General features: G+C 39.3%; 1 protein-coding gene and 7 non-coding genes across 8 annotated transcripts; all 8 read right to left on the bottom strand.

The window, feature by feature from the left end:
* Positions 1-4,463: 4,463 nt before the first annotated feature.
* On the bottom strand, positions 4,464-4,537 carry trnat-ugu (transfer RNA threonine (anticodon UGU)). Its single transcript has one exon. It is a non-coding gene; the product is annotated as a tRNA-Thr (tRNA).
* A 695-nt stretch (positions 4,538-5,232) lies between these two features.
* trnat-agu (transfer RNA threonine (anticodon AGU)) lies at positions 5,233-5,306 on the bottom strand. The gene has a single exon. It is a non-coding gene; the product is annotated as a tRNA-Thr (tRNA).
* Positions 5,307-5,507: 201 nt separating this feature from the next.
* trnat-ugu (transfer RNA threonine (anticodon UGU)) lies at positions 5,508-5,581 on the bottom strand. Its single transcript has one exon. It is a non-coding gene; the product is annotated as a tRNA-Thr (tRNA).
* A 662-nt stretch (positions 5,582-6,243) lies between these two features.
* On the bottom strand, positions 6,244-6,317 carry trnat-agu (transfer RNA threonine (anticodon AGU)). Its single transcript has one exon. It is a non-coding gene; the product is annotated as a tRNA-Thr (tRNA).
* Positions 6,318-6,561: 244 nt separating this feature from the next.
* On the bottom strand, positions 6,562-6,635 carry trnat-ugu (transfer RNA threonine (anticodon UGU)). The gene has a single exon. It is a non-coding gene; the product is annotated as a tRNA-Thr (tRNA).
* A 3,122-nt stretch (positions 6,636-9,757) lies between these two features.
* On the bottom strand, positions 9,758-9,831 carry trnat-agu (transfer RNA threonine (anticodon AGU)). The gene has a single exon. It is a non-coding gene; the product is annotated as a tRNA-Thr (tRNA).
* Positions 9,832-10,089: 258 nt separating this feature from the next.
* On the bottom strand, positions 10,090-10,163 carry trnat-ugu (transfer RNA threonine (anticodon UGU)). The gene has a single exon. It is a non-coding gene; the product is annotated as a tRNA-Thr (tRNA).
* Positions 10,164-11,179: 1,016 nt separating this feature from the next.
* Positions 11,180-16,390, bottom strand: glo1 (glyoxalase 1). Its single transcript, XM_056371973.1, has 6 exons — positions 16,232-16,390; positions 13,545-13,627; positions 13,197-13,337; positions 12,886-12,953; positions 11,846-11,935; positions 11,180-11,624 (listed from the first exon to the last, which is right to left on the bottom strand). The coding sequence occupies exons 1-6, from the start codon at positions 16,298-16,300 to the stop codon at positions 11,533-11,535; spliced, it is 543 nt and encodes a 180-aa protein (XP_056227948.1). The 5' UTR covers positions 16,301-16,390; the 3' UTR covers positions 11,180-11,532.
* Positions 16,391-17,314: the final 924 nt, after the last annotated feature.

Here is a 17,314-nt window from a genome sequence, read left to right as displayed (position 1 = left end):
CCTTCACCTGAACCATCCCAATGTTGCTCTGCAGTGGTTGGAACAGTAGAGGAAGTGGTTGAGGTTTATGAATTAGAAAATCCACATGAAATATTTTTAGTTCTAGCGCACTTCCTCCAGAGTGCCAAAGCTTGTCAGCTGCTGTCTTCTCTCTCTGGGAATATGGAGGTATAACTCATAGAGGCAGAGTCATCTCAGGTTCATCCAGAGAGAGAACAAAAAGATGAGTTGGATGTTTCATGTCCAGAGATGCATCACTATGGCTGGGCCACTTGTCCACTTTATCACTTAGTCATAAAACACACAATAAGTTGAAGTTGGCGTTGACATGACGGAAGAATGTTGTGGCTTTTTAGTTCAAACATTCAGTTATCAGCCAGATGAGGGGAGATGTTGAAATTAAATAATAATGATGTAGGTGTTTCTGGATTCTCAGGGGACAAAAGTCAGTTTTTATTAATGTAATGTCAGTTAAGTTGTGAAGTTCATGTACCATTATTTTGACCAAGGTTGGCTATGTGCCTCTGTGAGTCATGCCTGCTTTCAATTTTCACCTGTCTGAAATCACAAGCACAATCCCGTAGCAAGAGAGGTGAGCTAATAGTCACACAGCAGGTATGGTTAATGTTTTGTTTTTTTGGATTCTTTAGTTTATGTTAAGCACACTGAATGTCCTCTGTGTATGATAATGTGCTATACAAATAAATTTACCTTGCCCCGCCTAATGGCATCTGAAAAAAGGGGGTTCTCTCATTTCTATGGACCTCAGAGTGCTACTCACCACAGTCACAGCAAATAAATGGGAAATGAGTTATAACTCAACCCAGTTACTTGGGCAAAACATAACAGAATAGTATTGTTTGGTATTAGTGGGTAATCATTGAATAACTGTTAGGACAAAGGTTTTGATTATCCCAGACACAAGTACCAGAGATGCACAAATCTAACAAGACTAAGAGTTTACAACCATGTACGCAGCTATGTGAGACTGTTTTTATAGTAGAATATGCTTTGAGCTAAACACTAACATCAGCATGCTAACATGCAGTAACATGCTTGTGTTAAGGAACTATAGTGTTCACCATTTTAGTTTAGTTTTTTTTAGTTATTTGGTCTAACTACTACTAAACTATTGTCCGGATGATGGTGCAAGGAGAAAAAGTCAAGGGATTACAAAGGTTATTACAGTTCATCCAGAGGGGAACGTGAATGTGTGCACCTATTTTCATGGCAATCAATTCAATTTCACTCAAAACCACAAATGTCAACCTCTTGATAGCTCATGGGATTACCTTAACCATTTGGATACATTGTTTGGCAACCATACATGACAGACAGATTGACATTGTCAAGGCTACAGCCATGCTTCTAGTGTGGCCAAAAATGTGAGGTGAATACTTGTGACTGTGAGCATGAGTGCTTGCTGCTTTGCTAACGCAGTGAGTATCGAGAAGCCAAACCTAACGTTATGGTAAGAAAACACATCTGACTGAAACTGTTACTGTAATATATCAAGGTGAACAACGCTTCGAATCACTAGTCACCTTCACCTAGTGTAAAAATTTACATTTTGTTTTGTCCCTTCCTTCCACATTAACGGAAAAACCTATACTGCTGTTCAATGTTCATACACTAGCTTCACATGACTTGACTGTGAGTCATAATGTTGGATACTTTCTCTGCATCCCAGCACGGGTCAACCTCTGATTATGAGTCAGCACGATTAATTAAGAGGTAAGATTCAACAATGTGCATTACCTCTCAGCTGTAGAGATGAAGATACTTTGCTACTCATTCGAGAGTTCTTCAGACTGGAGGGAAGGCCCTGGTATTTCGACCTATAGATGAACTTTCTCTCACATGAGAGAGGGTGACGTCACTGAAGTCACATGAGGGTCACATCAACGAGGGTGTGAATTGTGTAAAATCACCTGGGTGAGGAAGTGTGGGTGGCATCACAAGTATCTGATGGGCAGAAATGACAAAGTCTCTTATGCTTTGACTTGTTTAAGGTGAAATGCGAGGCAGCTGCCTAATGAAATCTGATTGGACTGAGACTGTGCCTCTGAGCAGATGACACTGACAGACTTATTTTCAAAGCTTGTTGTTGTTGCATATTCAAGCAGAATGATAAAAGGCTTATTCAAGTAAATAAAGAATCGAATTAAAATTCTGGTATTGTTTGCAGAAATAATGACACACGTCACTTTTGCATATCTCTGCAGCGCGGTGGAAGAAGTATTCAGATCCTTTACTCATGTAAAAGTTCCAATACAACAATGTAAAAATACTCTGTTATAAGTTAAAGTCCTGCATGAAAAATGCAACTTGACTAAAACTACCTCAGTATTAGCAGCAAAATATAATTAAAGTATTAATGTAAAATTACTAGTTTGGTCCCTCTGAGTGATATTGTTATATATGACATCATTAGATGAATAATACTGTTGCAGCCTGTGGAGGTGGAGTTTGAACTGTACTTCATATGCAGTTTTATAAACAGGGACACCAGATAAATCAGAGCGGATCTGAGATGATTAATGGGAGAGGAAAGAAGAAAAAAGTAAGTTCCGATAAACAAATCTGTTTTTGGTTTTTAGACTTTTTATGTAATTTTGGTGAGATATTGGATCATTTGAACATTTATTGAAATGAAACAAAGTTTAGAGACAAATGACAACTTGGTGGGGCTGTTTACAACTCATAGACATCTGAAATGTGACCCACACAATTCATTTTAACAATGTGTTGTAAAAGTTTGTTATATTATCCATTGTGTGAAATCTTCATCTTAAAAACTAAAGCTGTAACTACAGTAACTTGAGTAAATGTACTCAGTTACTTTCCACCACTATCTCTGCATCACAGTAGGTGACTGAATGCTCCCTCATTTTAAGCAGCACATGTACCCACTGTGATGTGGTACCCTCTAGTGGAAAACAAGATTACACAGGGAATATCTGAATAACAGCAGCATGCAGTCCTACCAACATGGAGAGGACAGGATAAGGTGCATTACATATTCTGTTATGGAAGGGACAGAAAAGAAGGCATAAAATATGGAGTAAATACATTCTATGTCAATAAGATCAGGGGATCAGTTTTTGCCAGCACCCTACATCTTTTTATACTGTGAATAAGATGAATGTAGTCGAGTAAAGACATAGCCTGCTGTTGCCGACATTCTTTTATATTGTGAAAGAAACTTTATTGGTTTATCCTTAATAGCAAAAATAGATACACATTTAGGCAGATCTTAAATTTAATGTTGGACTCGTTAACTGCAGCTGTTACATACTGTTGAGGCTTATTTAAGACAAGGGTAGTGGTGCAAATGAACATTACAAAAACAAACGACAAAAAAAATCACTTGCCTCGCAGGGCTGCAGTAGTAAAGATCTTTTGCAAAACCACATAAATGAGAGCGCAGTTGAACCTCAAGATTCAGGATTTAGCATTTACGATCTTATACTGCACAGGAATTTTCTTTTCTCAGAGCAGTTCATTATCTTCAACTGTGTGCTATTGAGAACCAGCGCACCGCAGTGCTGCTCCTGGGCCGGACAGGGAGGGAGGTAGGAGCTGGTCACCTTATCTCTGCTCATCCAGAACCACTCACCAGCCAGGAAACGCAACCCGACCCACACCTACAGGAAACAACAGGAATGAGCCATATGGGAACATACAGAGAAAAACAACAGTGCAACCACTGCTGCTCACTCACTTCTATCATCTTACTGTTCATATTTTTAAAATACTGTACACACATAGTGGTTATAGTGAACACAACTGGTCTCACAACTCTATACTCACTATACTATATACTTCACTATATGTTTCTTGTTTGGGTGCAAAGTACACACTGCAGGTCTATATATAAGTGTGTGGTCACTGTTTATTGATCATGACCACACTTGATGTGTATAACAATAATCTATTTAGATTGGGATCAGGTGTATAATAGTATACATATGATATAATAACCATGATATTCATGACTACAGCTCACACAACCATATTATTTGCATTTCTTTACTTGAATCAATTTGCTGAAATAATATCAGATATAAATTCATAATTACAGCTAGTAACATTTTGGCTGTGCTGTGTGTGGCATCCAGCTCTGGGTGCCATTTCAGTCCCTGCTATTGAGAAATGTAAGACAGAATTCATTTGGAGGCCCAAATGGGATTTGAACCCATGATCTACCTTTTTACTAGATAGGTGTTTTGACCAACTAAGCTATGGCGCCTACAGCAGTTATTGGTATTTTAAAATTGACTCACTGGTTAACTCCTTTATTGTGTTTACTGTAGATATTTGAGAGGGCAACCAATTAGCCTTGAAGCACTTCTGTAAAAAAAAAAAAAAATTGAAACATGCTGTGCTTCATTCCCCATACGGTTGAGACACCATGTTAAAGTGGTTCTGGTGCTCCTGATGTTAAGAAACACATCAGAGTTAGGCACTGCTGGGATTTGAACCCAGGATCTCCTGTTTACAAGACAGGTGCTTTGACCAACTAAGCCACAGTGCCGCCATATGGGTCACATCATGTGAAAAGTGCATCAATTACTTTTGTGATGATTTAACGCATTTTCAAAAACACATGAAGAGATGTTGTTGGCAGGAACAACCAACAACTGCTGCAAAGCAGAGGAGGCAACAACAGGAGAGAGCAGAGAGGAAAAAAATCTGTGCAATCACTGCTGCTCACTCACTTCCATACTTCTTAACATACTAACATACATACACGGTGGTTATACTAACACAACTTGTAGCTTTTATAAGTCCCTGCTCTGTTCTTTTCACTGCAGTTCTATTCTGCTTGGCTGGTGCTGCTTCATCACATAATGTCGGTTACTTCATTTCCCTTCACCCATCCATAGTGAGTGTGTCTCGACATCCTTTTAGTTAAGATATCAGAGGAGTAGGACTTTCTTCCACGGCCTCTTGTTTGGGTGAAACATACTGTAAACCTATATAAGTTAACTACTGCCGTTATTTCTTGGTCACGGACACAGTTTACTTGTATAACACATACACTAATCTATTTAGATTTAAATCAGGTGTATAATAGTATATAATATAATAGGTATGATATAAATTCAGTACAACTCACACAACTACAGATAGTAATGTTTTTGGCTGAGTCGTATTGTATTGTGCAGATGGCTCCAAGTGTCAGTTTGAATTCCTGTTATTGAGAGCTGTAAAACAGATTGGTTATGCAGGCACCACTGGGATTTGAACCCAGGATCTCCTGTTTACTAGACAGGCGCTTTGACCAACTAAGCCATGGCACCGACTATGGTCACTGGATATTTTAAAATCTCTCTGAATTATTCAGAGGAATGATAGTAGACAAGAACTGACTGAGCCTGAAGAAATGCTGTAAAAAGATACAATAAAAACATGCTGTGTCTGAATTCCCACATGACTGCAAGACGTGGGCCTCATGTTAAAGTGATTGCAGAGGTCCTATTATACAGAAATGCATTATGGGCAGGCACTGCTGGGATTTGAACCCAGGATCTCCTGTTTACAAGACAGGCGCTTTGACCAGCTAAGCCACAGCGCCTCCACATGGATCATGTCTGAAAAGTGCCTCGATGACTTTCATGGTGACTTGCTGCATTTGCAAAAACAAATGAAGAGATGTTGTTGGCAGGAACAACAAGCAATTGCTAAAAAGCAGAGGAGGAATCAACAGCAGAGAGCTGTGGGAACACAGAGAGAAAAAAAAACTCACTTCCATACTTGAACATTTTGAACATACTGTACACACACTGTACACACAACTCTTGACTCTCACAAGTCTATAGTTCTATTCACTTCACTTCTATTCTGCTTGGCTGGTGCTGCTTCATCACGTCATGTTGGTTACTTCATTTCCCTTCACATATCCATAGTGAGCGAGTCTCATAGGCAACATAAAGCAGCTAGACATCATTTTAGCTAATGTATCAGAGGATTAGGACTTTCCGCCGTGGCTTCTTGTTTGGGTGCAAAGTACATACTGTAGGTCTATATGTGAGTTAACATGACCACAGTTTACTTGTATAACACATATAATAATCAATTTAGATTGGTTGTACATTAGTACACAACATAGTCATGATACAGATTCATGATTACAGCTGACACAAACACTCTTAGTAAAATTGTGGCTGAGTTGGGCATATGGCTCTTAGTGTCATTTGAGTTCCTGATATTGAGAAATGTAAAACAGAATCATTATGGAGGCACCACTGGGATTTGAACCCAGGATCTCCTGTTTACTAGACAGGCGCTTTGACCAACTAAGCCATGGTGCCTACAGCTGCTGTTAGCTTTTTTCTTTTTTGAATGCCTCTGATACATTCAGAGGAACGATAGTGGACAAGAACTGCAGACAACTGACTCACTGGTTAATTCTTCTATTATATTTACTGTAGATATTTGAGAGGGCAACCAATTAGCCCTGAAGAACTGCTGTAAAAAATAAAATAAATAAAAACATGCTGTGTTTAGTTTTCATATTAAAGTGACCTTAGTGTTGCACAGAAATGCATCATAGACAGGCACTGCTGGGATTTGAACACAGGATCTCCTGTTTACAAGACAGGCACTTTGACCAGCTAAGCCACAGCGCCTCCACATGGAAAAAGCCTAGAATGTGCCTCAATGACTTTTATGATGATTCACTGCATTTGCAAAAATACAAGATGCTGTTGGCAGGAACAACCAACAATAGAGGAAGAAACAACAGAGAGTCGTATAGGAACACAGAGAAAATAACAGTGCAGTCACTGCTGAGATGTGCAGGACTATTGCTGCATTCGCACAATGTCGGTAGAATGTCAGGAAGAAAAAAACATAATCTTAATATGGGAGCGGTCACTTATCAGTCCATGATGGTTACCCTGACTGTTGGCCTTGCAGTCACACATTTACAAAAGCCTAAATTTGTTACCTTTGTTGTATAACCTATTTGAAATTGTGGTGGTTAACATGAATGGTTAACAAACCACATTAAACACATTTTTGATTTGGTAAATCAGCTGTATTAGTGTTGACATCAGATTACCATTATCAGATCAGATACATGTAACTGGCAGTGACGGTGGCTGTGCAGTCATTGTCATATGGGTTTTTTGCCACTTTAGTTTTTCACCAAGTGGTAGTATGTTTCTTAGTGGGTAGATATGAGTGTGGTATCAATTGTGTCATCAAACTCTCATCAAGAAAGCCAACAAGTGTATTTCCCAAAATGTCATTCTGCCTTAAACATGACAGGAATTAAGTGACATAACCTGACCAGGAAGGCAATCCTCCTTAGCACCACAAACACTCAGAAAAAAAATCTAACCTCATTCATTGTTACGTTCAGTCTCGTTGTCTCTCCATACAGCAGACGGCTCTTTGCTTCTGGCAGGCTGACGAGGTCATACAGGTATTTGGTACCTGTGGACCCTGTACGCTTCAACCGTCTGCAGTGCTGCAAGGCCTCCTCCCATGTCTTCCTCTCCTGGACCAAAATCAGTCTTTCATCCATACACAAGAAGGGTTGAGTATGAGAGCAATAACGGCTTCGCCATTTTATGGATCTCGAATACTTTATAGCACACCGCTCACCCTGGTCTGGTTCACCTACAAGAAGAACGAGTGAGGCTGAAATAACAGTTACATGGACATACAATTTCATCCGCAAATATACCATAAGACACACTGTACTAACACACGTTCACACATGTACAAGTAATTTGCATAATTAAGCATTATAGCAACTACAATTTTGACCTGCTGACAGTGAAGTGTTTAACTATCACCAAAGTTATTAATATTTATCATGTAGGGAACACAACTGCCTTATACCAAATGTCATGGCAGTCGGTCTAACACCTATTGAGATATTTCACTCATAAACATAAATGTGAACCTTGTGGTGGTGCTAGAGGAAAGGTCAGAGTATCACCAAAGTCTTTAGGATTCATCATGTGGGAACCATGGCGATCAAAAAGGTTGTCTAATCTATCCAGTAGACACAGACATTTCATTGGATATGTTTAAACTTTGACCAGAGTCTGTACAATGGATATCTGTACAAAATTAAGTCATGATGGAACTTAAAAAATGAAGTTTGTAGGATTCAAGCCCTGGGGACCATGAATGTCGGCTCCAAGTTGCAGTTCATCCAGTGGTTGTTGAGATATTTCAGTCAAAGTGTTCGACTGACCGACCGACTGACATTGGCATCCATATGCAGCTTACATGGCTAAATAGTCCTACTTTAACATTAAATTACCTGCGAATACAATAAATTGTGGAGCGTACACTGAAGCCAGACTTGAGTACAGCACTAAGTGAATACACACATTTTCCTTCTAGTCCTGCTCACCTGAATCCCAGCTGAAGAATCTGGAGATTTCACCTCTACTGGACCATTTCCATACTCCATCACTCCACTTAGTCAAACCAATCCAGCCTTTAAATATGGAAGTCTTGTTATTGTCCTGTGCATTTCTGATGGTGACCAAGTCACTGTGGTACTTCCTGCAGTAGGCCTGAGCAACCCACCAGTTCTCGTGCCGGGAGATGTGGACAACCTTTGAAATGTTCAGGCCTGAAGTCGCCGCACATGGTGGAGTAAGAAGGACGAAGAAGACGAAGTGGAAGAGGAGAAGACTGGGGATGTTTCTCTCCATGTTTTCTTCAGAAAGGCTACAAAGAAGAGTTTGATCAAATTTCACTGCAATTAGAGAGTAGTGCTGCAAAATAGTCAGTTGGTGGCCTTTTTTTTTTTTTTTATGGTAAGCAAGAGCATTAGCTGAGGATGAACTCCCCAATCTTTCAGAGTATTCTTTATTCCTCTATTAAAATATTAGCCCAAGCAAAACTAAAAAGCTGCTACTGATGTTAACAGATTTACAGAAAAATAAACAGCTATTTGGCCAGAGTATGCATGCAGCAGCCTGTCTGTAGATGCGACCATACAGCACAGTTAAGAATTTAACTCTAATGGGAATTTACTGTGTACATGACACTTTTAGCACGTTTTTTCAAACATCAATGAAGTCTGTCTCTATGGTAAAACTCACCATAAATGATGGCACCAGCAACGAGAGACCAGCGAAAGTGGATTTTTGTTGAAAAGAGAAGGGACACTCATTCAAACACAGGGCTGATAGAGGGGTGTGTGTTATGTGGTCATATTATATGGGAGCAGGTTATTCCCACATCACCTATTGGAGCTCTGATACATCTGATTCCCCACCTAAACTGGCCAATCAGAGCAGTCCGGGTCATTCACCTGGATATCTGCCAGATACACAAACCAAATCTTAAAATGTGTTTATTCTAACTAGTCAAATGTCTTCAGTGATGCAAAGCAGAGTGAGAACAGGATGTTCACAATTCTCATCAACAGACAAATCTAAACATTTTATTTGATTTTACTTTTCCATTTATTTACAGATTTGCATTATTTGTGTACAACAACCCGAGGCTGGCATGCTGAAATTTGTTTGATATGCTGAAGTCGATGTCCTCTAAGGTAGTGATAGTCCTGACGAGAAGCCTGCAATGCAAAGCCATGCAGTACGCAGTGATTTTCCTTTGTTTAATTGAATCAATTTGTTGACATAACATGAGATATATATTCATGCCTACAGCTCACACTAGGACCAGTAGTAACATTTTGGATGTGCTGTGTTTTACATATAGCACTGAGTGATGTTTGATTTCCTGCTATTGAGAAACGTAAGAATTATTATGCAGGCACCACTGGGATTTGAACCCAGGATCTCCTGTTTACTAGACAGGCGCTTTGACCAACTAAGCCATGGTGCCTACAGCTGCTGTTGATATTTTAAATCCCTCTTATATACTTCAGATGGATGATAGTCAACAAAAATTGCAGACAACTGACTCACTGGTTAACTCTTGTTCTGTATTTAATAGTTGAGAGGGCAACACCAATTAGGCTTGAGGAACTGCTGTTAAAAAATAACAACATGCTGTGTTGTGTTTACTATATGATTGCACCATCTGGATCCCATGTTAAAGTGATTCGAGTGTGCTCATATTTTACAGAAATGCATCATGGGCAGGCACTGCTGGGATTTGAACCCAGGATCTCCTGTTTACAAGACAGGCGCTTTGACCAGCTAAGCCACAGTGCCTCCACATGGATCATGTCTGAAAAGCGCCTCTATGACTTTTATGGTGACTTGCTGCTTTTGCAAAAACACAAGATGCTGTTGGCAGGAACAACCAACAACAAGAGGAGACATAAAAGCGACGGTAGGAATCAGGTCCTAAGCTGTCAACAACTGAGACTTCAAGGTTGGTAACGATGCTCTGTGAATACACAAACCTTTAACTTGTATATAAGGCAAGAACAATGAGACCTGTGGGTCCACTGTAGGCAAAACAGGTAGATACCTCTGTGATTTCTTGTATTTTAAACATACAAAAAAAAAAATCAGTGAAGAAGAGTTTTAAAAGTTTCATGCATTTGTAGGCCAAAATTAGGAGTAACTTTCAGTCATTGCAACATAGTTGAATTATTACAATTGTAAATCATTCTTTTTTATTGGATATCATAATATTATTAATTAAACTTTTATCCGTTTTTTTTTTTTTATTTGGTTAAATTTTACCATAATTTGCACTACATTATCTTAAGATCTCAGCAAGAAATGTTATTTTTGGGGGTTAAAAATGAGTCAAAATTTGAGCCCAAACACAAAAATGCAATTGCAGTACTGTAAACAGTTTCCCTCATATTTATAGGACAAACTGGGACATATTGATAACAGACTTAGTAATAGAATGCGCAACTGAGTGTACAGACTAAATGTAACCACAAATTAATTATTTCCATTGTGAATTTTTCATTTTCCAGTGCAGATTTCTTGCTCATCAGCAGTTTTGTATTTTTGAAAATCCTTAATGTGGGAATGATTCATTACAGATTTCACTTTACAATTAATTCTGAATATGTTAAAAACTGTAAATCACTTTTTCCCTTTATGACTAAACTGTGAGACAGGAACCAAGTCGCCTTATTGTTGCCACTATAATCTTAACTGTGAGTGACATTGCTGTCACCGCTCTATCTTGACTTCTACTTTGGCAAAAAAAACATCACTTTTCTTTGTCTCTCAAAGCTGAAAGAAATGACAAATCCACTTCCTTTGAACGGTGGCTCTCACATTTATTACACAGTAATACCGCTTTATTTCAGCATCACTTTTTGAAAAACACATACAAACTGATGATGGCAGACAAACCCAAGTTACACAAAGTAGCTGCTATTCATAGCAATAACTCAGGTATCTAATCTATTTGCTCATCACCTCCCAATATTAGTCCGGCCCCATGCCAGGACACACTGATTGCCATTGCGCAACTCATGCCGCTCCTTTTTCCCTCAGCTCTCCGGCGCAGGTTGCTAAATTCGTCGCTAAACCCCAACGTTCTGCTCTCCCAATGAAGCCACAGCAGGTCTGCCTGTGTGCACTGCAGCAGTTAGCATGTTGTCAGTTTTTATGACGTAATGGACACCATATTGTTAGGACTCAGGATCTCAATCCAGTAGCCATCAGGATCTTGAATGAAAGCCAAGCCTTTCATTTTACCTGAGAAAAAAATAAGAGAAGGGAGGGTGGTGGAATATTAATTGTAAATACTACATGAATAAACATGTCAAGCACATAGATATTAGTAATTTCAGATTTCCACAAGTGTGCATCCTGATCATAGTGCAGGGGTGAAATGACAATACATACACAAAGGATGCCAAGACTGTCGAGATGTATCCATTTTAACAGTCTATAATCACTAACATTTTACATCTTACCATCATCTGGCTTCTTGACAAACGTGACTCCTTGCTCTTCAAACAATTTACAGGCTGCATAGACATCAGGAACTGCAATTCCGATGTGGCCTGTCAAATATATATCGACAGACTGAGACTGAATCCCCGCTACAGTTCCACATATCCAGAGTTTACTCTAGAGAGCTTTCACATAAACATACACACATGCACGCACAATCAAATAGTACCAATGAACATATAGTATATCCTTAAAGGAGCTATTTGTAAGTTTTGCTATTGTTACATAGCCAATGTTAGCAGCAACAGCTGTTTACTTACCGGTCTGGAACAAACATTGTGAGTTCAGCATCAAACTTCGTTCCTTTTTAACTTGCCAAGAGCTGTGTAAGCAACCTTATTGTTTTGCATCTATTTCTATCAGTTCTTTTCTTCCAAGTTAGCATGCTAAGCAGCTAGCTCCATCCTGGTCAGCCTGTCTCACTCACTTCGAATACTGAGTCACTGTAGCGTCCAGTCGGCCCTGAAGAAGTAGCACTGCTCAGAGGATGTATAATAACCACTTGTCTTGTAAAAACAATGGCTGAAGCAGTAGTAAACATCTGTTAATGCCAACACTGACTGTGCAGCAATAGCAAAACTTAAAAATAGCTCCTTTAATAAAATTTTTGCATAACAGTTTAAAGCATAAACATTTTTATATTTTGAAAGTAAGTTGAAAGTTCATTGGCACTGCAGATGAATTTTTAAAACACTTAAGGTTTTTGGGGAAGAAAATCTGATAGTCAATCAATATTACACAGCACTACAACTAAAATGTTACTATCAAACCAAGAGTGTGTTAATATTACTGTGTTCCTGCATTTTAAGTCCTTGCAATTTATGTATTGTGTTCCTTTCATGTCAAAATACTTGTACATTTGGAACAAGAACGCTGTTATTTTGTAAATCATTTCTACTGCACAATCTCAGACTATGGCAATGTAGCATTTCACTAAACAACCTCCTCCTTTTTTATTTATCTAACTGTATTGGCCTGTAACACATGAAGACAATCTTACCAAAGCCACGTGGATCAGAGTTTCCATTGTGATAAGACTGGCTCTCATCAGACTCAGAGCCCCAGTTACTGAAAGACAGGAGGGACGGGAGCAGGAGAGGAAATAAAGAGAATAAGTTAGTTAATAACTTTACAATTGATGAGGTTTGACATTTTAAATTACTTACAAGACTAACTCTGAGTTAAATTACTTAAATAGCTGATTTCAGAATATTCTGGCACTTTAATGTAACAGTGGGATAGACACAGAGGGTTATTGTCATTATTTCATGCATGACCATACAGCTCTAATTCTAGTATGTAGACCCTCACTGTGTCAGCTCAATGGTGGCCCTTCTGGAAAAGGTCCAGGCCGTCTTTTCCTTCACATCTGCAGGAATCTCCTTCTTGTCTTCGTAGCCCAAGAAGAAGAGAGAGAAACGCATGGAGGGGAAGTCAAACTTTTGCAGGAGCCTGCAAGAATTTGCACAACAGAGAGAAAACTTCACTTTAGAAGTCCAGGCTATGAATAAGAAACTGTCTCAACAACACACGTACACATAAGTTCATGCACACGCACGCTAAGTTCAAGTGTAAGAGACGTGTCAAATATTACTTTGAAGCAATACCAATAAAGATTGATTTAGAGTTCACTGAAGTGAAGCCCGCACTCATACTCACGTCATGCCGAGGATTCTGGTGTAGAAATCCAAGGACTTAACCGGGTCTTTAACCCGCAGCATAGTCTGCTGCATCATGAAATCCTGAGACACAGAAACAAGAGAACAGAGGCTTTACATACACAAACATTTTAAATGAATTTGGGCAGCAACACTGTTAATCAATCACAAAGATTAAAACATGTTATGTTATTGTTTCTTTGAAATGCAGGACAAACTCCAATTTTCTAGTATGTGGCATTTATTTATTTATTAAAAGACCTAAACATGAGCACTAACAGAAACAGGTCTTCCAAATATGCTGCATCACAGTGTGTTAAACAGAAGCAGTGGTTGTTAGTTTGTGGGCGTAGCTGAGGAACTGATGCACAGCTGGTTGGGCCACAGCCCTAATAAGTTACTCTGAAATAAAAAACCGTGGTTACCCATCAGCCAATACAACCAAACATACATGTTGTACAAAAACAATTACAAAAAGCTCAGTTAGCCACCACAGACACTGATTTTACTCACATATCCTTATGTGCAATTGAAGTGTGCATGAAAAAACTAGCCCCTGCTATCACAATGGAAAACAGGGTATTGTGACATGTTCAATGAACGCAATTACACTGAACACAGGAGATGGAGGGTATGGGGATATGAACAGATGTTGAGCCTTTTAGCAGTGTATTACTTTATTGTGTTAGAGAGCACAACACATTTGATTGCAGGGCAGAAGATCTTTGGCAGACTGCTGACTGTTCCTGAATTCCAACAGAGGAAAATTTGTCTCTCCTTGCACTCGCTCATGAAAAAGGCTTTAAGCCAAACTGCACCTCTGTGCAACCAAGCTTATATCATCACCGCAGTTGGATATGCTACATTTACTTCTTGTTTTCTATGCAAAGTCCTAAGTTTTACATAACATGCTGGTGCTGAGGTCAGACGGTGATGCCATAAAATGTGTGCTACACTCTGGCCTGTTTTCAGAGTGACTTGCAAACACTACTTATAAGATGGTAACAGCATTCACAAATTGTTGTTGCTTGTAAACTGTATATAAATTTGCAAGACCTGCAGGGATCTTTCATGCGCATACATGGGTCTGAAGTATGATTTGTGTTTTAATCAGTGAAAAATGTAAAAAAAAAAAAAAAAAATGTATGCAAGAGAAAATGATCTCATGTAGCAGTAGGTTTTCACCCTGATCCTGGCATTTTGTTGGTTTAAGTGTATGAAGCAAACTTCTACTGTGTGTGTTTGTTTCACAGCAGAGTGTTATCTCTGTGGCTCGCAACTGTTCCCCTTTCCCGTGTCCTTCCTCCAAACACTGTCAAGTTTTTACAGTGGAAAAAAGTATCAACACGCCCACAGAAATTTACCAAACACTCCTGCAGCATTATGCATTTTTCCACTTCTTTCCACTTTTTTTCCACTTTCCACTTCCACAGCACATCCTTATGTTTCAAGCAGCCACATTTTTGCCAATTTATGGCAAAATCCATTACCATCCATTCATTCATTACCGTCCAAAGCTTCAAAACCAATGATAGCATGAAATAGAGGCAGCCTGTTAAGCCAAATTTTGGAAAAGGTATGATTACAGGAAACTCACTTAGTAAACAGTGTTCAGAGTGGTGGATCATGCTACCACAGAGGTTTTGAGAGGCTACAATGAACATTGCTACAATAGGCTACTATAAAATCTTATTTCTCAAGTCAAATAGGAACTTTGACCTCCAGAGCTCACACATGTGTGAACACATTCCTGAAAATCTTGAGCATGGACTTCAACTGAAAAGACTGACAGCCAGAGCAAATATTCCCACAAAGTACTACTGCTACTAATTTCAACTTTTTTGTGTGTAACATATCTTCAGTGTGCAGCCAGTTTGAAAGATACGATGATACTGACATGTAATTCAGCAAACACAAACGACCAATGTTTGTATCCTTGAGTATATGTAAGTACATCTAGAATACAGTATAGGATACCTTTGTGTATGTACTGTCTGTGTACAGTGAGAAACTACAGTAGGAAAGTGTTGTAGCAGAAGTGCCTGTAAGGACAGATAGAGATCAAAGACAATACGATGGTAATACTTAATAGACTATAATCTTTAAATTGTGTATACTTTTGTTAGTCAATTGGACAAGTTAGCTCCAGCACCTTATGCTTGCACCACTGACCACTTTAGCTATGTGCAATCCCGCCTGCTTTTTGCCATCCGGGGCGAGTATGTTCTGGTCCGACCGCGCCTAAACACCAATTTTCATGTGAGTCCTGTGCAGATCTCGCGTTACGCACAGACTCGTTATACACATGCTTTGATAAAAATACGTCTTGGCTATAACCCCGAGTTTGGAGAGAGTTTCTTCCGCACGAAAACGCACAGGCGAAAGTTTGGCAGAGAGTTAGCTAGCTTACAGCAGCCTCCGATAAAACTCGTTTTTGTTACCTGTGACGCTTATGTCGCTGCTACACCCGCCATTGGCATTAGAAATCACGTTAAACATAACCGAATCACTTGTCACCCGGGAGCTGATGCACATTTTGTGAAGAAACGTGTGACCGTCCGATAATGGATGCACTGCGCATATCTGGTTAACCTGTCTGGAATTCGTTGGCCTGTTGGCGGTTGCCGGGGTTTGACAGTGTCTGATGGAAGTGTAGTTTAACTCTGAGCGGCACAAAAGTCGCCTTACCTTGGTTATTAGGTCTCCATCTTTACAAGCTGCAGTCGCTGCCTCGTCTGACAGACCTTTGTCGCTCATTTTTACTTACAGACGTTACAAAGCGGGACCGCAGCTCGGCTCGGCGAACTCACTGACAAAGTGGGATTCCGCTGAGAGAGTTTTAACAGAAAGAGCTTCCGGTACCAGCTTTCAGAATAAGAGCCCAACTAACGACCATACATTGGACTGCACAGATTACAGGGCAGCCCTGGTGGAGACAAGACATTTCAAAAGACCGATGGGGACCTTTACCTATAAAATCAAACCGTGTCAGCTATTAATTCATTTTCATTCATTACATTATGTTAAGCTTTTAAGATCCATTTAGAAACACAACTGCTGCAAGAAAAAAAATATATGCAAGAAAAAGACAAAGGGTTTATTCAGTTTACCACCATGAAAAGCTTTAACCCCCAGCATCATTAAGATGCACTGTAAAATGCTGCGAAAGGGACAAACATGGAGAAGTGAATCTAATATAGGCAGATATTCTGACATTTTAGTGGGTTGGCATAACTTTCAGTGTAAGATTCAAAATTCACCCCTGAAACAGTTCATTTGAGCATGCAAGGATCAGCAGTATTTTTTCACATTTCCTCTTTCCCTTAAGTGTTTTCAGACTGGCTTTTTCAGCCACATCGATTTTCAAATTCTAATCAAAAGGCTCTCTTCTCAGGAGGAAAATAATCTTGCATAATGTATGCATACTCAGGGCAGAATATTCAACTTCAATTAGATAACAGTTGGCATTGCCCTAAGACACTAAAATATGTGGACAATGCCTAAAGGCTAAACATTTCTCTGACTATCACCCTGTCCCAGTACTTTGGCTGTGTAACCAGGTCCACAAGTTTGTTGTAAAGTTTTATTTTGAAAATAAAAACAGGACGTTTCCTTTTTTATCTGTTGGCTAGACCAGGCTAAGCATTATGTAACCAGGGAAGCCTGCTGTTTAATGCATTATGTGGTTATTATTATATTGCATAATTCGCTACATATACCTACACGACAAAATGCAAATACTACAATAGTGCATTAATTCATAACTTTGTT

The sequence above is a fragment of the Seriola aureovittata genome, chromosome 1, assembly GCF_021018895.1.
Source record: "Seriola aureovittata isolate HTS-2021-v1 ecotype China chromosome 1, ASM2101889v1, whole genome shotgun sequence".
In the NCBI taxonomy this organism is placed as follows: domain Eukaryota; kingdom Metazoa; phylum Chordata; class Actinopteri; order Carangiformes; family Carangidae; genus Seriola; species Seriola aureovittata.
The sequence above is the reverse complement of the archived record's forward strand: the minus strand, read 5'-3'. Positions and strand labels throughout refer to the sequence as shown.

What these genes read in the sequence shown, in the direction of transcription:
- glo1 (XM_056371973.1), bottom strand. Translation starts at nt 16,300, where the DNA reads ATGAGCGACAAAGGTCTGTCAGACGAGGCAGCGACTGCAGCTTGTAAA. An exon ending in GCCACCATTGAGCTGACACA is followed by an intron (nt 12,954 to 13,196) that starts GTGAGGGTCTAC and finishes CCTGTCTTTCAG; the next exon opens with TAACTGGGGCTCTGAGTCTG. An exon ending in CTCTGATCCACGTGGCTTTG is followed by an intron (nt 11,936 to 12,885) that starts GTAAGATTGTCT and finishes TATATTTGACAG; the next exon opens with GCCACATCGGAATTGCAGTT.